Source organism: Anastrepha obliqua, chromosome 2 (genome assembly GCF_027943255.1).
Source record: "Anastrepha obliqua isolate idAnaObli1 chromosome 2, idAnaObli1_1.0, whole genome shotgun sequence".
In the NCBI taxonomy this organism is placed as follows: Eukaryota; Metazoa; Arthropoda; class Insecta; order Diptera; family Tephritidae; genus Anastrepha; species Anastrepha obliqua.
The window spans coordinates 77293571-77316811 of NC_072893.1; the positions used below are offsets into that span (position 1 = coordinate 77293571).

At 36.1% G+C, this 23241-nt stretch overlaps 1 protein-coding gene across 1 annotated transcript in view; it reads left to right on the top strand.

Annotated features, from left to right (window-relative positions):
- The first annotated feature begins 4999 nt into the window (after window positions 1-4999).
- The window catches only part of LOC129239408 (phospholipid-transporting ATPase IF), a 52756-nt gene continuing 34514 nt past the window's right edge, over window positions 5000-23241 (top strand). The window contains exons 1-2 of the mRNA XM_054874875.1: window positions 5000-5583; window positions 20947-21157. Coding sequence (XP_054730850.1) covers window positions 5443-5583; window positions 20947-21157 — 352 coding nt within the window. The 5' untranslated portion in view covers window positions 5000-5442. The remainder of the gene's footprint in view (window positions 5584-20946; window positions 21158-23241) is intronic.

The following is a 23241-nucleotide window of genomic DNA, read 5'->3' on the forward strand; positions in this document are numbered from 1 at the left end:
AACCCAAAACGCAAAAAATCATGGGGTTTGCCCGGCCACGCATCAACGTCGACGGCCAAGCAGAATATTCACGGCAAGAAAATCATGCTCTGCATTTGGTGGGATCAGGTCGGCGTCGTATATTTTGATGCGTTTAAGCCGGGCATTAAGAAAAACGGCCGGAAACGGTAAAAAGGCACGACAAGGTTAGTTTGCAACATGACAACGCTCGGCCGCATGTTGCTCAACCTGTCAAAAAATACCTTGGAACGCTTGGCTGGGAAGTGTTACCCCACCAGCCGTATAGTCTAGACATAGCTCCCTCCGATTATCATTTGTTCCGGCATATGAGTCTCGATTTGGCGGACCAGCGGTACTCCTCGTACGAGGCTACCAAAATATGGGTTGAGTCATGGATAGCCAAGCAATGGCCAGAATTTTGGAGAAACGGCATCCGGAAATTGCCCGAAAGATGGGCGAAAGTTGTAGCTAGCGATGGCCAATACTTCGAATAAAATATTTTGTACCGTTTTTTCACAATAAAGCCCCAAATCTTCGAAAAAAACCTTTAAAACTAATTCAACCTCCCATAATTCCAAAAATATTTCTATTTTATATTATCATTTTAAGTTCTAAAGCTCTTAAAAAATACCCGATACTTAAAAATCTGGTTGACTTCATCTTTTTACTATAACTCTAACTCTGGACTATGATTATTCGTCGACATTACGATCATAGGTAAACAATAAATGGTTAACCGGATTTCTAGAAGACACTATGCGCGAGATGCCGCCAATCAAATTGATTTCTCATCCGTACTCACTTTTATTAGATATTCATGCACACACAAATGAATGTTTGTGTACTCAAATTTGCTCTCAAAGCAATGCTCTCGCACAAGTCTTCTACGTAATGTGCAACAATTTAGCTGAACCACTGAACCGCAAATGAAGTTAAATTAAAACATCAACGCACATTTGTTGCATATGCACATATGACGTCATAAGAAATCGATGCCATAAGTACACGTGTAAGTGAAAAGAAACAACAAGTGAACAAATAATGCATGGGGTGAAGCGAGCTCTTTCATTAGATATTTGGAAAGTATGTGCAACAAAGGGAATACGTAGAAATCTGGCTGAAATAACATGTTTCCGCGTTACAATAAAACCAGTTAAGATACATACATATGCATGAATGTATGTATGTATGTGTGTGTGCATGTCAAACCTATAAAGCATAACGAGAGCATAAAGCTAAGAGCTTCTTTTTTAGATCATCAACCCAAAATAACTGTTACATACCAATAACAAAACTCAAGCTAAACAAAAGTGTGTGGTAACAAATCTAAACATTTCCCGTTGTAAGAGAGGCACCGACCGACCAGTTTCAGTGAGTGTCTTTCGGTTGGGTCGTACTCTGCTGCAAGACCAGTTTCCATATACTCCACCGCTTTACCCACGAATATACGAATATGTGTGCAAAAAAAAAATCGCATTTGGCTGTGTCTAGAAAGCGGAGCTCCCAGCAAGCGTGCACAACAAATACTACAAATGTACAGATACATACATATATGTAGGTATGCATTAAAGAAACAAAGTTGAAGAAAATTGAGACGCACGAGCGTAAAAGCCGTTTTGGATAGTGAATTTCAAGTTCAGCATTCGTTTGTGGTATTCAGTACCAAAGTGCTCGCGCAATTGAAAGCGTGTTTTTCGCGGAGATCTACATACCCATACACGTATGTATGTACGTATGTATGTAGTTCATGAAGTTTAAGAGCAAACGCTAAATGGACCAATTGAAATATGAATCTGTGTACAATTGGTGCATGATCGTGACGTTTTGAAACAATTACAAATGCACATATGTATGCATGCATGTATGAGCACCTGGCCAGCTGGACTGGTGGGTTAGAAGTGTTTATCGGAAGTGAGTGCGCTTTTGATGTGGGGATGTAAATGCAAGAGTGCGTTAAAGAGGCGGAAAAAGTGAAATATCAATAAGTGGCGAAAATAAAATTACTGCAAAAAGAGTATGCTAATAAGTGATACATGTATAAGTATGTGTTTTATTGGTAAAAAAATGTGCAACCATTAGTGAACGACAAGCTAGATAATGGCATAGAAAAAAATTAAATTGAAAAAGTTAACTAAGCTAAACAAAACAACGAAAACTATTCTACTAGAGAAACGGTTAAAATCAAATATTACTTTGTTGCATAAACAGTTTGAAACTGTGAAGTTTTAATTGAAATCAGCCATATTTTGGCATGCTTAACATCTTCTATCGTCAAGCTGTTATTGTCTGGTATTAGACTGGCCATGTCTGTAGTTGTTTGAGCTATAATGTAAATTTGTATTTTTTTCTTTGAGAAATCTTTAACTTTGAGATCGACCAGCCACAGCCATTAGTTCCTGCAGCTGACTTTTAATTGAGGTCGAAATATCGACGCGTGAATAAATAAAAGCAATAATTGAATTAAACAAAAAATTGATAAAAAAGATTCAAATATATATGAAGACTGCAGAAGATATATGTAATATATAATATATAATTACTGAACTCAAATCTATAATAAAAGTTGACAAATTCAAAACGGCGGATCTTATACGGCCAATTTTTTTCAAGTCGTTACTTCTTGCAGAAAATATATGTATGTGTGTACTGAATTCAAATCCAAGGTTGACCAAGGTTGAAAAATTCTAAATGGCAGATCAAATATGAAGAAAAGTTTTTTTTTTATTCGTTACTTTCAGAGGAAAATGTACACTTTGCGGTTTTCGTGGTTGCTGATTACGAATTTAGATTTATATTTTAATATTTTTCGTATTTTTTAAATTTCATGTGTAAAAAACCCACTATGGTGGAAGGAAATTTTGAAAATTACCACCAGAGCTTCAATTAAATCTGCAAACATTTTGAACATTCAGCACAATTCTCTTAAGAACTTATTTCAAGCTCTTAATAATTAATTAGTAATAATAATTCATAATAAGCCATTACATTCTGAATGTATGCGCCAGAAGTGCTTTTAATGCTTATAAGCCTTAACATATGCTTTAAAATTTCATTTACAGCGCGTTTACTAATTATAGTGCAGTGAATTATTGACAAATTTTGACAACTTATTTGTTTCTGATATAATTTTAATAATTTTTTTTTTTTATGAAAGTATTGTTGATTCTCCTAACAAATTGCTTTGGTAAGCCCACATTTCAAATTTTATGCAATTAAAAAAAAAAAAAAAAACAAAAAATGAAACAAATTTTGATCAAAATTTAAAGTCTTTTAGGAAAATTGCAAGTACGTAGATTTATGTCGAATGAGTTTCGCGTTGGTTTTTGAAAAAAAAACAAAAAAAAAAAAAAATTAGATGATTCGAAATATATATTCCCTAATAGAACTCGTTTTGTACAAATACGCTGTGAATGTGCATTTTGTATTTATTTAATTTTCCACACAGTGCTACCATATTGTTAGCATTACAGAAGTTTTTTAAAATTGATTTATTGCAATTATTCTATTATAAAATTTGCATTTATTGCAAAATAAGCTGAAATATGCACTAGGAAATCAGCTAAAAATTTATATTTTTTGTAAATCGTGCACACATTTCAGCAACTTAAAGTCATCATGCGTTACGATATATAAAAACAATTTCTTATCTAAATTTTTTCTATGAACAATCAAACAAGATTAATAATTTCTTTTTCTTTTTTTTATTAATTCTCATCGGAAAACTGCATTTTTACTTTTGGTATAAAATATTTGCCAATCGAAGTTATTTAATCTCCTTGTCTAATTTTTCTTCACAATTGCCCAAAAAATTATACCCAATATTATATAAAGAAACGAATTCACATTTTTGGTTTTTTTTTTAATTTTTTTCTTCAATTTTGGGGATCACTATAATATGAACAAATTAACTCTTTTTATAGTGACTCTGAAGACCAGACGAAACTCTCACGGCAGTTCGACGTTAACCGAACTTCGCTGATTGAAATCCGTCTAATCCAGCAGCATGCCCGTAAATGAATAGGGAAAACGTATGGTGCTACAACAAAACAAAATGTTGGTTGAAATTCCAAAATCTTCATCACCCTGTAGTTTAAACAATGCACTCTGACAATAAAACTACTTTAAACGTAGATAACATTCCCTCGAAAGCAGCAATCCTTTGTGCAAAGACCTCTCATTGAGGGTGTCAAGCGAGGGTGTCCCATTAACTTCATGTAAATGTGAAGGAGCCCGATGAATTGATGTGTTTCTTCTTCTTTTCTTCGCCAATGACTTCTGACTGCGATGAAAAAGGTCAAACGTGATCGGTGTTCCTGCCCTGCTCTGCGTCAGGCTCATTTTATTGACTTAAAACTGTCACACGCTCGAGAGACGATTTATTTGAATATTTTCCAAGCATACTTCAAAATAAAATTTTGGCTCACTTGCATATTTATCTATGCGAAAAACATGTTAATTAAAAGCCTTTACTGCCTATTCAGCTCTTCAAGCCTCAAGTGCTAACACTAGTTGGCAAATAATCTATTTGAGTACGGCGAGAAACTATGCAAACATGAAGAATCAATACCATCTTAAATGAAATAAGTACGAGCTTATTCATCTCGTATCTACATACACATACATATGTGAGTAAGTATTCTTGAATCAGACCAACATTTGGTAAGCTAGCCATTTAGCGCATCGGTGAACAGGCGCAAATGAATCGTGCAAATGTTTTCCAAACAGTAAATACATGAAATGGTGCAAATTAAACTATACACAGGAGCACAAAAGGAATAAAACATAGCAAAAACAAAGCAATACATCTTAAAAAATAGCAAACACCGACGAGTTCTCTCAATCATATAGTACATACATACACATCTATACACGCATGCTTGCGAGTTCGGTAGTAGAGGCAAACAAATACTCGTAATTATTTTTGTAGCTGTGATTGCGAGCTTCTGTTGAGCTGAGTTTAGATGCCGTTTAACGAGATGCGAGTGTTAGTGAAGCGCGGATGCGCGTTAAAACAAAATTTTTCTTTCCCACATTTGATGGATATCTACAGAATACAGCCACCAATCAGTGTAATTGAATGAATTTTCCCGCAACAGTTGTTTATGAAATTACGGGTGACACCTCAAAAGCGGGGCTGGTTAAATTCAAATTAAAACAAATGCTACGCACAACGCGCCAACAGAATAAAGTGAAATTTTTTGCGGAAATCAAAATCCTATTCGCGTATGCAATTTTTTACGAACGGGAGTGTGGAATTTACGAGCCATCAAAAATTAATGATAAACACTTTGGCGCTATTAAAGTTTGGTGAAAGTAAGGAGTAGTAATATGAGATAAAGAAAAATCAAAGGCAATTTGTGCGCGCCAACAGTGAGCTCTAGTTTTTTATGTGTGTGTGAGACTTGTGATCCTTTTGGATTTTGCGCTGTCTTCCTGCAAAAAATGAATTTTGTTAGTCGTCATGATCATCTCGCTGGCGGCTATCGACGCGTCAACACAGCAACTTATGGGTTTCCACTTTTTCATAATGCGGAAGAATCGAAGGGTTTCGTTAAGGAGAGTCTCTCCTGGAAATGGCATAAGGTGTGTGGTAAAATCAAATCTTTTTTGTTACTATAATTAGATTTACGTGTGTTCGGATATTTAAAATTAAATGAACTTATACATATACATAGATACTTGTAGTTAAAAGGATGCATGTTATAATTAAGTTTACTTCAAGTGGGTTAGAAGCGGACCTTAGGTGCATTTATAGGGTGGGTCATGTAAAATTTGCTTTTTGAATCGGCTATAAAAAAAACTAATGAATATTTTTTCAAACTTTTTTTTTTTTATTTTGAAGACTGAACATTGCCATTTATGAATGAAAAATAATATCGTTCAAATGACTGCCACGACTGGCTTTACAGTAGCCCATTCGATCAACCCAATTTTTAAGCACATTTTCGATTGTTTGGGCTCCAACTGCATGAATGGCAACTTCGATTTCGTGTTTTAAAGCATCAATCGTCCCTGGATGGTTCGTATACGTCCAACGGGCTCTGAGGCGGCCAATTGATATTGGAATTTCGACTGATTACTCGGTTTTCGAAAACGATAGCCAAAAGTTCGACTGTAACTTTGGCAGTGTGACAAGTTGCACCGTGCTGTTGAAACCAAATGTCGTCCATGTCATCCTCTTCAATTTTTGGAAACAACTCGTTGAGCATGTCACGGTAACGCTCGCCATTTACTGTAACCGCGGCTTCTCGCTCATTTTCGAAAAAAAATGGCCCGATGATGCCGCCAGACCAAAAACCGCACCAAAGAGTGACTCGTTGTGGATGCATTTGCTTCTCTACAGTAACGTGTGGATTTTCTGAGCCCCAAATCCGACAATTTTGCTTATTGACGTATCCACCGATGTGAAAATCAGAAAAGAAGAAGAAGACTCACCACTTTGGAAATAGGTTTTCAATATTTCCCAATTTTTTTCAAGCGTAAATGTCAAACCTTTAAGTAAATTATGAACACATTTGACATGTCATTTGTGTTACCATTCTCAAAAAAATATGTGGTTCAAAAAGTAAACGCTGTATGGCCCACCCTGTATAAGTCTTCTTCTTCTTATAATTCTTCTTCATTTTCTGTGATTCTTCATGTGACTAATATGCATTCTTAGGATGAAATAAATATTAAAATACGAGTACAATTTTTAAAAATGTATCAAAGCTGGGGGGAAGATGAAACCGCCAAACCTACCAGCGTGCCGAGCAGTGAATCATAAGCGGCACAAAAACCTGGCTAAACATATTTTATCAGAAAAGCAAATAAAAATCGATCAAATAGGACAAATACTAATTTAAAATGGCGGCGTATATCAATCTAATTTGACACTTGTGTGCTAGGCAGCTGCAGTAAACAAATAAACAAGCAATAAAGCACGTTAAGGTGAAAATAAAGATTTCCATCTCTCAAAATACTTTTTTAATTTAGTAAAAAAGCTATTAAAAATGGATGATTAATTTTGCGCCACCTTGTATCTATACTTAACTGTTACCACTTTGCTGGTTCTATATATCCAATTGATTTTAGTGAAGTATTTTACTCCACATTCTCTTTAGAAATACATTTAAATTTTGCCATTGCAAAGTCATTTTCTGTGCATGCTTTTATTTGGTGTTTCAGCTCAGGCTTTACTGACCCGTATACTCAAAAGCTATTTTATACATATTTGATTTTATTTGAGTTTATTTGATTCACTTGATTTTATATACCTATTTGGAAACCGTATTATGCTACATATATTACTTGGCTTGAACGTGTCCAGAAAGTCTGATCGAAGTCCCTCCTACGAAGGTTGGTGCTTGTCGATGAAAATAAAATCGCCAGAAGGTAGAAGGTAGTAGAAGAGCTATTCTCTCCCTCACTTTCGTTTTGGATTTGATAAATGGGGCTATTGACTCGTCATCGTTACTCGAGAAATTTAGTTTCAATATTCTTCAGCAAAGCTTGATAGTTTCTGATAGAACTAATACTCCAATTTCTAGAAACGGTGCAGGCGGAGCGGACTCTGGAGCTTAAAGCCAACAGTAAGACGAATTCGATGATAGTGGAACGATATTTATTCCATTTATACACTAGACGAAATTATAGGACCAACTAATTTTTTTACATTTTTATTAGCAGCTTGAGGACAACAATTTATGTTTTTAATATTTAAACATTTAATGATAACTGTTTTAGAAATATTCTGAAATAATTTTATGAAACTTAAATAAATTATTAAGAAAACTAAAATCCATAGAACGAAAAGTAAGTAATTAAAATAAACGAATAGAATTCTTGTGGTTAGTTTATTACTTGAGGCTTTGGATCTTCGTTTGATTGTGAGTTGTTTAAGCCGTCGAGGCATCGATTTGATTAAGTTTTTTCTAAGGCTTTTAGCGCTATCAAACTGTCTTACATTTTTGAAAACCGAAAGAAAGTATTGCTCATACATTTTCTGTTAGGTTAAGGTCAGGGCTGCAGTCAGGTCATTCTAAAATTGGTATTTTTTTCGCTACCAAAAACTCTCTTCTTGCTTTGGAAGCATGAACAGCTGCGTTGTAATGTTGGAAAATCCGCTCCTCATTGAAATTATCATCAAAAAAAATAAAATAAAAATATGAACACTATTAATTTTTGTGTATATGTATCACGCCGAGAAAAGCATATGTATGTACATATGACGAAAGATGTTTGAGAGCAAACTTTCTTGAATACCAAAATAAGAGAAAAGAAGCCAAAAAGATAATAAGGACAAAGAAAAAAATGTATATGAAACAACAGATTGGACAAATTGAAAGAGATTTCGCCAACAAAAATGTCAGATCCTTGTACCAAAACATAAAAAGACAAACAAAAGCTTTCCAACCAAGAACTAACGTTTGTAAGGACAAGAATGGAAATATTATTAGTAACAAGCAAGAAGTGATAGAAATATGGAAACAACATTTCACCAAGCTCCTCAAGGAAAGTCATAGTAATGATAATGATAATAACATTGAAAGAGAGGAGATCGCTACAGCTGAAATATTGATGGAAGAACCTAGCACAACAATAAATAAATTAAAAAGCAATAAAACAGGTGGGGAAGACGGAGTCCCGGCAGAGCTCATTAAAAATATGGAGGGCAAGCCTTGCACAACCAAATACACTATCATTTGGGAAACGAATAAAATACCAAATGAATGGCTAACAATTGTAATAGTGCCAATACATAAGGACAGTAAGACTGAATGTCGAAATTATCGAGGAATATCGCTATGTGTGTTTATATATATTGTGTACGAGCATATCAAAGTTTATGCTAATGAAATAATAGATGAATACCAGTGAGGCTTTCGATCAGCAATCGATAAACAATTGATCAAGGTTTCCTGGTAAACCAAATTTTTGAAAAATGTTTCGAGCATAATATTGATATATTCTGCCTATTTATTGATTCCAGGTCCTGTCTGGTTTTAAACAAGGAGACGTATTGCCCGCTCTGATTTTCAATCTTGTGATGCACACAGTTGTAAAAGATATTAACTTGACTGGAACAATATTTGACAAAGATTTTCAAATATGTGGCTGCCAAAAACAAAAATTATAAGAATGAATATCAACGCCGAAAAAACTAAGTTTATGTTTCGCTGAGCACGTAATATGGATGCCAACAATCTAGCTATAGATGATTTTGTTTTTGAAATGAATTCAAATAATTGGGATGCGGAAAAAATTACTCTTTCTCATTCATCTTCCCAAAATTTATACTTTTCTGCAAATGTCAGTTTGTGTCGTGTGGTTAACTTAGGTTAAGGTGCTCGTTTTACATATTTCGGACTAGAATCCGCTTGCACACAGGGCAGTAATTTCCAAATTAAAAGTGTGTTTAATTTCAGCAGGGTTATTTGCTTTATTTGTAGCTAAACGTTTGATTTCCCGAACAACTGTAGCGCACAGTATTGCTGCTTTTTAATTTTGAAGCAATCCCTCATCCCAATTGTAAGGTCTCTCTCTTTTCATGCTAAAATTTGTCCCTCGCAGACAAAGTCCTTGTCCTGCTTCAGACAAAGCGGCTTATTGTATGTTTCTCAATGGAACGGTAATGGTGCGATAAACAAAAACTTTATTTACTTATAGGTGCTCGAACTCACGAGCTGGTTGTGATTTTCCAGCCAAATATAATGCAATCCCACTATTACATTTGAAATCCATTACTTATTTTCATTTTTCGCGTTTATTGTCGGCAAAATGCTTCCGCGCGTTAGTAACCAATACTTTGGACTCTCATTTAGCTAAATAAGAGACAGCTGATGCCCGTGCATCAGCAGCGCGAGCGGTCTGAAGTTGGTTACACTTGGAGTGCCGGGATGAAGCGATCAAAAACATTTATAATATAATATTTTATAATATAGGAGAAGATTTGCGCGCTACTAATGCGAATTCCGCAATAAACGCGGAATAATTTCCGTTATGAGATACCGTTTTAAATATACAATCAACGAAACGGTATTGCGATACTTTTCTATTATTGCTTTAGAAGATGTCATCAGAGTCATCTTGGTTTTATAGTTTTTTCGTGTGGTGTAGCGAAATATGCTTGAAGAGCTTAGAGTTTCTGGCATCGAAGAATACTTAATTTCTTCAGCCAGAAAAGAAATTTGAAAAGAATTTCGCGTAATCCATGTGAAATGCTCACAGCATCTCTAATTTTCAATCATGCCAAGGATGCTACTCAGTTAAACTTTCTCTAATTTCCTCATTTCTCGTACGGAGGGGACGTAAAATTGAAGGCCTTTATATTAGTTGATAAACATCTAGATAGAAGGAAGGGCTTAGCCAAAAACCCAACTAAGGGAGCACGTGGGCATCCAAATCCAAAGCTGTATATCAGATTTCCTTTTTACAACAAACTTTGTGAATTTAAATGAATCTCTTCATTTTTTTTTAATTTTCTAATAGAATAGTAAACACTGTGAAACGTTTCGTGATTTAGAATACAAATAAATATACAAGTAAATAATTAGATATAATTAGATATGTAAATATTGGATACAAATTAATGTACTTGCAAATAAAATACGCAATTTTTTTTTCGGCATTAGAGGGACATATTTAAATAAGAACCAATGGTCAGCACGAAGACTATTGTACTTAAAACAGTTACTTATTGGGTGCACTAAAAAAAATGAGGAAAACTTAATGGACTACAAATTAAAACATTTTGAAAGTGTAAATTGAATCATTACACAGCAACTCGTACTGAAGTGAATACGTTTGGGTGAAAAAACGAGAAAAGCGCTCTTCATCATAAAAGTCAACGCGGTATCTAATACACTGACTAATGTAAATATGCTGACACTGCAGTTCCATAAAACACGCGTAATCAGGTGCAGACAATTCACCTGCAATGTGATTGGAACCCAATGAACTTGCGTAAGCCAAATGCAATTCATAGGAAGCGTAGCGTCAGCAATATGAGGCACTCAAAATAAATATCGTTAATATAAAAATAAGAAATAAGCCTTTTAGTGAACTGAACTAAGTGAAGTGAAGTGAATTAGAAAAAATTCAAAACAAAGAAAAGCACAAGATAAAATCAGAGTTCGACTAGTCACATAACCAAATTAACCAAAACCTCGATCCACCACCTTTGATGGGGCCCTCCGGTTTATAATATTTGTTCAATCCTGCGAATCCTACGGTAAGGTGTAAAAAATAACAAAATAAAACAAGGTCTGTATAGCTGATAATCAAACAATATGAAAACAAAACCAAGAAGTTACGAACACTGGGTTAAGGTCGCAGTCGATCGTTATAAAACAAGAATTCACTCAGTAACAAAAAGAAAACCTAGTGGTATTTTTTTCAAACTGGACTGCAAGAATAAATAACCAAGGTCTAACTGATTTCCAAAGCAGTGGCCTCATAGAAATTTGTGAACAAGAAAGGCACCGAACAATTTTAGACCGAGTGATGAGATATTCGTTAGGGACAAATAAATAAAAGCCAAGCAGAAGGCGGCCGTAGCCGAATGGATTGGTGCATGACTACCTGAAGCTCTAAAATGAAGAAAAGGGGTCGCCCCTCGGCATGCAATGGCAAACTTCCGAGTGTATTTTTGACATGAAAAAGCTCCTCATAAAAAATATCTGCCGTGCGAAGTTGACTTAAAACTGTAGGTCTCTCCATTTGTGGCACAGCATCAAAACACACGTCACAAATAGACGGAGGAGCTCGCTCAAACACCCAAAAAAGGTGTTATATACTCGTACATAAATAAAGTAGAAGGCGCGGTATAAAAAAATAAATTGTGAGAAAGGACAATAAAGCAACTGCAGTAACAAACAGGGGGAAGAAAGTTCACAAGGCACAAATTAAAACTACTAAATTCACGTAGTAAAAAATATGTAATTTTAAATATGATAAAAAACACTACAATCAACCAATAGAGCAATAAGGGAAAGGCAACATAAAAGTATAAAAATATACTTATAAACAAAATAACAATAATAATATTCTAAAAAAAGCAATCACATAGCAAAAGGTCAAAGCAAAAACTGCTCCAGCTCAAAGCAAAACACGCGATAATATTGCTTATAAAGATGCAAACTATGCCCAAAATGTATAAAAAGGCGGGCAAAGGCGGATGCAAAAAACAAAAAAAAGAACGAGAAAAATCTAGTTCGCACAAAAATTGTTTCTTCTCCGAACTCATTAAATTCTTTTCCCTTCGGAGCCGAAGAACCAAGTTCACATCACTCTTTAGCCTTTTTTTTATTTAGGAACATGGGGATAAATCCAAGTCTCATCCATAGTGATGAACTGACGCACAAAATCCACTTTATCCTTCTAAATATTGCTGAGAAAGTCGCATTCGAATGTGTTCGCACAAAAAATTTGTTTCTTCTCCGAACTCATTAAATTCTTTTCCCTTCGGAGCCGAAGAACCAAGTTCACATCACTCTTTAGCCTCTTTTTTTTCTATTTAGGAACATGGGGATAAATCCAAGTCTCATCCATAGTGATGAATCGAAACACAAAAACTCATTAAATTCTTTTCCCTTCAGAGCCGAAGAACCAAGTTCACATCACTCTTTACCCCCTCTTTTGATTTAGAAATACGGTAATAAACCCAAAATCCACTTTATCCTTTCGAAGACGTTCTAAATATTGCTGAAAAAGTCGCATCCGAATGTGTTTTTGTTCCATTGTTAACGAATGCGGCACCAAATGCGCACACAACTTTTTGAAACCCAATATTTCAGTATAAATATTGTTTACACTGCCCAATGCGATGCCTGGGGCTTCTACGAAATCGCTTTCAGTCACTTGAAGTTTTTCCAATACGATTTTCTGTATTTTTTCTACGATTTCTGGAGTTGTTGCTGTTTTTGGACGTCCTTGACGTGGATCGTCTTCAAGGCTTGTACGACCACATTTAAATTTAGCAACCCATCTTTCTACTGTACTAATTGTTGGCGAAAAGTCCTTATACACTTTCGATATTCGTTAATTAATATCCTTTGCTTTTAAGCCTCCCAAAAAAAAATTCAATCACTACACGATACTTGATTTTTTTCATAGTAGAAAATACTGTGACACGATGATACTAAATGTCTTGTAATCAAAGAATAAACTGACCGACTGAAATGAAACTTCACGCACGTTCCCAAGGGAGTACCCACATAACAAAAAAAAAGCAATGTAGGGTAGCATCATCGCCCACAACAACTTAGTATATGTGTATACTTTTATTTCAATTATACCTTTTAACAGTAAGATGGTAATAGTATCACAACCTGTTTGTTAAAAATATTTTATAATTTCATTAATAATATTTTGTGTATTCCACCTTGCAGAATAAATCTACTGGTATCAAAGTGATTCGCTTTTAGTGAATTTGCTTTTCTTTTCCACATAAGCAACTCGTGTAATTTATACGGTAATATCCTAGGAAGTGTCAATTGTTCGCCGCTGCATCCCTTTTTCGATACATTTGGTAACTAGTACGAATTTAGACCGAAGTGGTCGAGTATGGATTCGTATAGAATAACAAAAATAAATTCCCAGTTTATTTAAGTGATAATTCAGGCTAGGATTATTCCGGTTCCATTCATTACGCGTGATATTGAAGGCTGCACATATTTTATTGATATATACTATATTTCTGAAATATGGGCATCTCCCAGGGTTTCGGAGTATCACAGCATCGGCCAATACATCAATACTGATCCACCCGTGTACCAGATTAACGCATATATATTGGCTTCTCTTTTTTGTTTTGGAGCAAGTTAAAATGAAAATGATAGAAACATCATCAAAGGCGCCATCGCACCAGTGGTATGTGGGACATGCTCCCACCAACACTATAACATTCCTCCTCCTCGGCTGATTTCCGCCCTGGACCCGCTCTAAGCATTTCATCAAGGTAGAGGCAGCGTTTATGTCTATTGACACAACCAAATATCTGCAGCTAGGAGATTTAACGCCAGCGAGAGTATCCACTAATCCCACTGCTCTCATAAGAGATTCTGGAGGAAATGGAACATTGGAAAATTTGCGATAGCGCAGTATTTACGAACTCTTCTCTTGTCTTCCTTACGATGTTATTGTGAGTGATTGAGTCAAGTGACTACTTGAGTCATCGTCTTGCCCAGAAACAGTTCATCTCCATGACATACTTGCAACTGTAGCTGCTCCTGCTGAGCCTTGCGCTCTAAATCAATGAATTGAAGTCGAAGCATTATTTTTTCGGCAAACGCTCGAATCGCCTCCCACTTAGCACAGGACGAGCACATGTCCCGTATAAGGTTGATAGGACTAGGTGAGTGTCTCAAAACTCTTTGAAATATTACACGTTCTCATGCGAAGCGATCATAATTAAAAGCCACGGTGGTAATTTTCCGGCTACAACACATATTGCATCGTCGTAATGCAATCCACCTGTGTGTGCGCACCACTTCACGCATGCCGATATTCTTGGCTTCTGCCCATACTGGCGCCGTATAGAGCACGATTGAGTCCACGACTGTTGCTAATAATCGCCTTCTTTCCCCTTGCGGACCATACCGTATTGGGTATGGTATTTGTGAGAACGTCCATTACAGCCGCTGCTTCGTTATTGACTGCTGCTAGACGTTTCTTAAAGCTCAATCTTGTGTCGATCATGACTCTTAGGTATTTAATTTTTTGTTTATTGGCTTATCTTGTATGGCTCGAAAATGCTGTAACATATTTTTCTTCTTACGAACTTTTACTCTCCAATAGTTCAGTGCTCAAACCACTTACGAGTTTTTTTCATTTATTTAAGTATTATGCTTTTTCTATGGCTAAAAGGTAGAAGTTAAAATAATTTTCACAAACAATTTTTTTCCATGATGGGAAGTTGGAAACAATTCTGAAAAATCGTAAATTCAAAACATTATCAAGAAGCCATTTTTAACTTTCAGGGGTTGGTTTACATTTTTTGATGATTATTTAATTAAATCGGACGCTTGATCTAACATTTAAAAAAATGCTGTACAAATAAAGACAAATATTTTTTTTTAATCTTTAGAATCGGATATCGTGAATACGGATAAGGTTTGGACATCATATCAAGTAACCAATTTAAATATATATGATATAATATATGATATATATATTATATATATAAATAGTAATGTCCTTGAAACTGTCAAACTTTCTACTAAAACTTGGAAGGAGAGACGTTCGGTTGATGGTCGGTATTATTGCAGAACACAACCCATGGGGTCAGCATATGACCGCCATTGGAATCATTGAGGGCCCGATGTGTCTGTCTTGCTTGGAGAAGGCGCCTTTGCTGAATAAGATTACAAGTTTTGGGTTCCGATGTCGTGAGATTGAGTAATATTCGTTTTCTAAAACTGGAGGATATTTACAGATTTGCAAAAGAATCGGGAAAATTCTCACAGGACTAACTACCTTTGTCTCTGTCTCTATTCTTACCTATCTCTTTCTCTGATACTTTTCTCCTTTCCTCCTTGACTATCTACCTTCTTTCCAGAGCTCTAAATACAATGGGCTTTTCAGCCTGAGTGTTTTAGGAGCCACCAAATCTCTTGGTGCTCTTTGCCTCGGCCTATTCAAATTTCAATTGCAATGTCCTTGAGTATCTAGGATGACTTTCATGGCAACTCAATTTACAAGGTGTCGTAAGCCAATACAAGACTCTTATGTTGTAAAGTTTATAAAAAATAAAAAATAAATAATTGGCGCGTACACTTCTGTTAGGTGTTTGGCCGAGCTCCTCCTCCTATTTGTGGTGTGCGTCTTGATGTTGTTCCACAAATGGAGGGACCTACAGTTTCAAGCCGACTCCGAACGGCAGATATTTTTATGAGGAGCTTTTTCATGGCAGAACTACACTCGGAGGTTTGCCATTGCCTGCCGAGGGGCGACCGCTATTAGAAAAATATTTTTATTAATTTTGCTTTCACCGAGATTCGAACCAACGACCTCTCTGTGAATTCCGAATGGTAATTACGCACCAACCCATTCGGCTACGGCGGCTACGGTAAAGTTTATACTAGGGTAAATAACTGTGTGAAAATTCATAATATGAATATATGAATATCTTTTGCAATTGAAAAGTTGCGAAATAAAACGTACGACCCTTATGAGTATCCCAATAAATTCCCAAAAAATAGTGTGGGTTGGTAAAGAAAGTTATTATGTGCGGCATGCGCACCGATCTGAAGATTTGTTCTGAGTCAAGGGACGGCAGTAATTAGTACAGCTATAATTTTCTAAATTTCGACACGGAAAGCCAATGAATCCACATCTGTTCCCTGGAACTTACTTCAAATTATTAATTAATATTACTTGTATTTTAATGCTATGTAAAGGAAGAGAAAATTTTCAATTACAATAAATTTCCATGATTTTTCGCTTTCACAGAGTTGTTGAACAAATAATGTGCGTTGACTTTCTTCAAAAAATTATTAGAAAATGATGAACTATATATGTGTGTACATTAGGGTGCACTATTCTCCATAAAAAAAGGTAATATTTTTTCCATCGGAATCGTAAAATTTATTGTATTTTAAGACTTTCGTCAAAATATTTCGGAAAGATCTTAAGAATTAATTATTAGTTTTATTGATTCGAAAGTACTTCGAAAACGCTCATTATTGAATTGCTGTTGATAAATTGATTAATAAGTTGATTTTTAAACATTTTTATACTACCTTTTAAACATCATCTGAATTGATTTTTTGAAAAATTACTTTTAAAAATAGTTTTGTTTATAAAAAATAATTTCTGGAGGCATTTTCAAATCGATCCAGCTCGCGTAAATTTTTATATTTTTTATAATATTTTAAAATATAATAGTTTTATAATTCCGGTGGAAAAAACCAAAATTTTTTTGAGGCACCTTAATGTACGTACGTAAATACAAAATCACCCTGAAATTATACACAGAAGTACATGTATACAGGTAGTATGATTACTTTATATTTATTATTCGCGCTGTCAGCATACCAAAAACGTTTTATTTTAGTTCAATCATGCTAATTTTCCGCTACTTCCCAAATTACAATTATATTAACGGAATTTTATGGCAGCTATACAGTGAAAGGGGTGTGAAGATTTTCGAAGCGTGAAAACTTGAAACTTGAAGGTATAATTTTTCCATATTTAAGTGAGTTGACGGCCGCCATAGCCGCATTGGTTGGTGCGCGACTACCGTTCGGTAGTGCCGGGTTCGAAACCTTGGGCATGAAACACCAAATGATAGAAACAATTTTAGTGGTCATCACTCCGAATATGTTTCTACCACGAAAAAGTTCCTCATAAAATACCCTCCGCCATTTGGGGCGGCCGCCGTAGCCGAATGGGTTGGTGCGTGACTACCATTCGGAATTCACAGAGAGAACGTAGGTTCGAATATCGGTGAAACACCAAAATTAAGAAAAACATTTTTCTAATAGCGGTCGCCCCTCTGCAGACAATGGCAAACCTCCGAGTGTATTTTCGGTCATGAAAAAGCTCCTCATAAAAATATTTACCGGAGTCAGCTTGAAACTGTAGGTCCCTTAATTTGTGTGGAACAACATCAAGACGCACACCACAAATAAGAGGATCAGCTCGGCCAAAAAACCAAAAAGGGTGTACGAGTCAATTATATATATGTATATATATATATTCGGGGCGGCATAAAACTTGTTTTTTTTTGTTTTTGTTTACGAAGAGGAAGCATCGAAAGCCTCGTCAAAATTAAAACCTCCTACCATCAAAGTACCGATCTCCCCGGTACTACCGTTAAGTATTTCGTCGGGAGGCGGTTTGAGCACTAGACTCAACGTCAGTTACTGCCCTGATGCAATACGTCAAAAGAGCATTTGCTTGTTACCACCCACTGTTAAGATCACATGAGATAGTTCTATCCCATCCGTCATGTTCCTGCCATACCATAGTAAGGTAAGTTTCCGTGTCTGGTATCGTCAGTTTGCCTACATTTTCATGTTTATTGGCTTACACACTTTCTTGACGTTCGCGTCTTCGCCTTGCCTTCTCGCTGTACCGGAGTTGCTGCATTACCACATAGCCCATGCTGTACGTCGTTCCATCCGCCAAAATGACTGACACTCATCAGGCTTCTTCATAAATAGTTGAACTGGTGCTTACTAACCAACAAACGTATGGGATCATCCTTAAACTCTGCCTTTTTATTCGCATGATTAACAGGTATACGCATAGAGTCATATATAAGTAGTAAAACCGTCATGGCTTTTGTATTAACAAGTCAAATTCTTATATAGCTTTTATTAGACGCATTAGTTCGGCTTTTGCTGATCCATATAGTCTCAAGCTGTTATATACATCTCTGGAGCGTTCGAAGCTGGAATATGCCATCTGTATGTGGATACCATATTAATCAACTTTTGCTTGTCTTAATAGTAGGCTTGAACGTGCCCAAAAAGTCTTTGTGCCTTATCCTTTGCATGTTTTGCATTTCACTGATAGAAATCCATCCTTAAAAAGTCGGTTAAGTTCTTGTTGATTAACCTAAAATCACTAGATAGTTGAAGGACTATTCTCTCCCTCACCTTCGTATCACCTGCGATGTGACAAGTGGGGCGATTGACTCCCCATCGGTACTTGAGAAAACTAATTTCAATATTCCTCAGCGAAGCTTACGAAGTCATGATATTTTCTGGCTAAGTATGGTTAGAACTGCATATGCATTCAATGCTCCGATTTTTAGAATCTTGAGAGAATTTGATTCGCTTTCAAATCATTTTTCTTCCACAAAATACTACTTGAAAATGTTGCTAAATGAATTGTTTAACTGGATTCTAAGTATTCTTTAATATTTTTTCTCCGTAAACTATAAGAAATGTACATTTTTCTTTATTCATTAAAATGAAATAAGTAAATTATAAGTTTAATTTATTTTTGATTGAATTCTTCTTCTTCTCTTCTTAATTGGAGCGATAACCGCTTACGCGATTTTGGCCGAGTTTAACAAAGCGCGCCAGTTATTTTTTTCTCGTGCTAACCGGCGCCAATTGGACACACCAAGTGAAGCCAATTCCTCCTCCACCTGATCTCTCCAACGCAAAGGAGGTATTTCTCTTCATCTACTACCACGGGCATGATGAGAGCCTTATAAAGTGTTAGTTTTTTTCTTCGAGAGAGGATTTTATTATTCAGTTACCTACTTAGTCCAAAGTAGCACTTGTTGGCAAGAGAGATTCTACGTTGGATTTCTAGGCTGACATTGTTATCGGTATCAATGCTGGTTCCTAAATAAACGAAGTCTTTTGCAATTTCGAGATCATAACTGTCAATAGTGACGTTGGTACCGATATGTGGGTGCGTCAACTGTTTATTTGATGACAGGGGGTACTTTGTTTTGTCCTCGTTCACCATCAGACCCATTCGCTTTGCCTCTTTATCCAGTTTGGAGAAGGCAGAACTCACAGCGCGGTTGTTAAGGCCGATGATGTCAATATCATCGGCATACGCCAACAATTGTACGCTCTTATAAAGAATTGTGCCTGAGCGATTAAGTTCTGCGGCTCGTGCGATCCTCTCCAACATCAGGTTAAAGAACTCCCACGACAGCGAGCTACCCTGTCTGAAACCTCGTTTGGTTTTGCGGGGTTACCAAATTCAGACATCGCGGCATTCAGGTAACTCCTTTTCGTACTGTCGAATGCAGCTTTAAAGTCGACGGAAAGATGGTGTGTGTCGATTCTCCTTTCATGGGTATATTTCAAGATTTGGCGTATTGTGAATATTTGGTCGATGGTAGACTTTCCAGGCCTAAAGCACACTGATAAGGTCCAATCAGTTGGTTGATGATGGGCTTAAGCCTTTCACAACCTTAAAGGGGATATTTAGAAGAATAATCCCGCGGCACATTGGATGGGATGGGCAGAGCGCACTTAAATTCGAATCGGCAGGCATGCGTGGCTCTATAGGCAGCATCTTTTCTTTCTGACGCATGTCATGGCTTCGTCGTACCAATTGTTTTTTCGGGCTCGCCGGAATCCAATTTCTTCTTCGGCGGCGGTACGTAGAGAACGAGAAATGTTGCTCCATTGCTCGTGAATGCTGGTTTGTTGGGCAGTACTCTCTGAGAGCAGGAGTGAGAGTCGAGTGGCGAATCTTCTGGCTGTCTCTTCTGATTGCAGCTTTTCGATGTCGAACATTCTTTGCGTAGTTAGTTGGACGTTTTTGCTGTACAGAGGCGTGCGCCTAGTTTGGCTGCAATGAGGTAATGATCCGAGTCAATGTTGGGTCCTCGGATTGTACGTACATCTATTGCACTAGAAGCGTATCTCCATCTATCACAACATGATCAATCTAGTTCTGATTTTTTTTTGATCACGGGACAGCCAGGTAGCTTGGTGTATCTTCTGAATGTTTAATGATCTAAGTTCAACTTTTCGATTTTCTATTTCCTTTGTGAATGCTCTGCCTTATGGAAGGAGAGAATGTCAACCTTGGGCAAACAACCGTTCGAAAGTCTCGAACAACTGTCTGGCTGAGACGTCAACAACTTAATAAAGTGCTTGAACTGCAGAGACTGGATATAGTCATGCTGTAAATAGTCGTTAGACAAGTTGGTAACGAGGATGTGGCAACAAAATGGTTGGATTCTGTATGAATCACCAGTTCAACCAACCAGGGGTGAAGACACCCAAAAACATGTTTTTATTCGTTTTTACTTCTTATTTTCTCAACGCCCGCACATTTACCGCATAAAAATCATTGAAAATCACTCTCATTAAAAAAAATAGGTAGATCTGTGTTATTCTTATATACCTACAGTATTATTAATATGGTAATAAAATTATAATTATATTTAAGTTTTATTTTTAAAGATTTTATTTTTAAAATTAATTTGATTTAATTTTGATTTTAATTTAATTTCATTTAATTTTTCTTTTGCTTTGTTAGGGTTCCCGTGTTAGTACAATTAATGATTGGCTACAAATCAAAATTGGCGGCGATGAAGAGGTGAAAAAGAAAAAGGGACGACAACAGTTGAATCGAATTAAATCGACAAAATACACAATAATAACATTCCTGCCACAAAATTTGCTTGAACAATTTCGACGTATAGCAAATTTTTATTTTCTAATTATGACTGTCATATCGCTGTTAATTGGTAAGCCACATTAAGCGAACGGTTAACTCATGTACCTGTTATTCGTGCCTATGTATGTGTATAAGTATTATCGGGATTATAAATTTTATTTAGGTGAAAGCCATAAGCCCCAACGTTGAAGGGTGGGAGAGCGTGCATGTTTGTGTGTGTGGCAAGTGGCCGGTTCGTGTGTGTGTGCCAGTGAAGTGAGGGACAGGTGCTAAAAGCAATTTAACAAGTACATAATTAACAAGTGGTATTGCGATTTGTGAATGAATAAAAAATAGCAAAAGTAACAAAAGTGCTTTTAAGGAATTAGATCAGATCTTTTTAAGTTTTTCGTAAGGCTGAATTTTTTGACGCAAACAAGTATGTATGCAATCTACAAAACAATAATAGGTATGAAATTCCGTGAGAAAAATACGGGAAATTTTTCAATAAAACGCAAAATGTTTTTAATCCATTCAAATGTAAAGTACGCCTTCAAATTAGGTACCTTTCAAAATAATACGAGGTTTGCCTTTTATATTTTGCGCCTTTGCAGCTCCGTGTGTGTTGAGCTGTAATTCGATAATTTTATCGAACAGTTTGGTACTTTTTGGCATAAACTTGCATAGAATTACATATGACTTTTTCACTTACGAACTTTAATTGTTTTTTCTTCAGTGAGTTGAAAAATTTATTTCGCCCAGAAAATGGAATTAACTGGTGAAAATATTCGTGCGATGATTTATTACAATTTTCGATGCGAATTATCGAAGCATGAATTCATTGATTAACTTACCTCGGCTTTTGACGTTGAAACACCACACTTAGGAAGTGTGAAAAGCTGGTACAAAGGCCATTCAAAAACGATTGTTGATTGATAACGCAAGATCGTCTTGTGACGTATCGCGAGATAGAAACATCTTTGGGGCCAAAAAATTTCCCGTTTGTGGCAAGGGAATGCCGAGTGGTGATACCATTTTCCATTCTACAAACTGTATGCAACAAAAATCGATACAAATTGAAATTGGTCGTCGTATATATGTATATACTATGCAGCAATTGTATGGTAATCACTGTAAGCTCATTTTATCGTCTTAGAAAATTATGTTCAAGCATTATACGGAAAATGGTGTACTATGGACTAACATATGAACATATTTGATAATGCCAGACAAAAACACGGAAGATGCTCTAAAGTTTCCTCTATATCCTCGGCGCACTTTCTGCATTTTGTAAGATGCTTTTGTGACCCGGTACCCAATAGATGTGCAGCCTTCTGTTTGCGGCTAGCCTTTCTATGACTTCCCTTGTCCCTTGGAAATTTTTGGGCTTAATTTAATATCAGGTTATTGGTTTAATCTACCACTTAGTTCCATATAAATTTATTTATTTGATTTCATAATGCGCGCCACAGCATTTAGCAACCAGTAATACTTATATTATATAAAGGGTTTTCCAATAACAGGTGTTATTGGTGAATGGAGTGCGCTATCGAGAGATGATTAACGATTTTTTATGGCTAAAATTGGATGATATTGATCTGGACAACGTTTACTTTCAATAAGACGGCGCTACGTGCCACACAAGGACCTAAAAGTTTCCGGACCTTGTTATCTCTCGAAGAGGTGATCACAACTGGCTACCGAGATCTTGTGATTTAACACCTTGTGACTTTTTTCTTTGGGGCCACGTGAAAGAGAAGGTCTACGCCAACAGCCTAGGGTCGATTCAAGACTTCAAAGATGGAATTCGTGATGCTATCGAGGACATAGAGCAGCCACTTTGCCATTCGGTTTTGGAAAATTTCATGAAAGGATATTGTCCTGTAAGCGTGGTCGTGGTGGTCATTTGCTTGATGTTATTTTCCACTATTAACGGCATACCTTCCTCTTTATAATGAAATAAATATCCGATCATTTATATTAAAAAATAGCATTTATCTTTGAATATCAAAATAACACCTCTGTTTGGAAAACTCCTTATGTATTAAAAAAATGGCATTGCCTCCGTTCTCTACTTTGAACAATCTATGAAATGTATAGATTTTATAAGATAACAAAGTATTATAAGCAACAAAAACAAAAATGAAGGCGACTATCAACAAATGCTTTTTATTT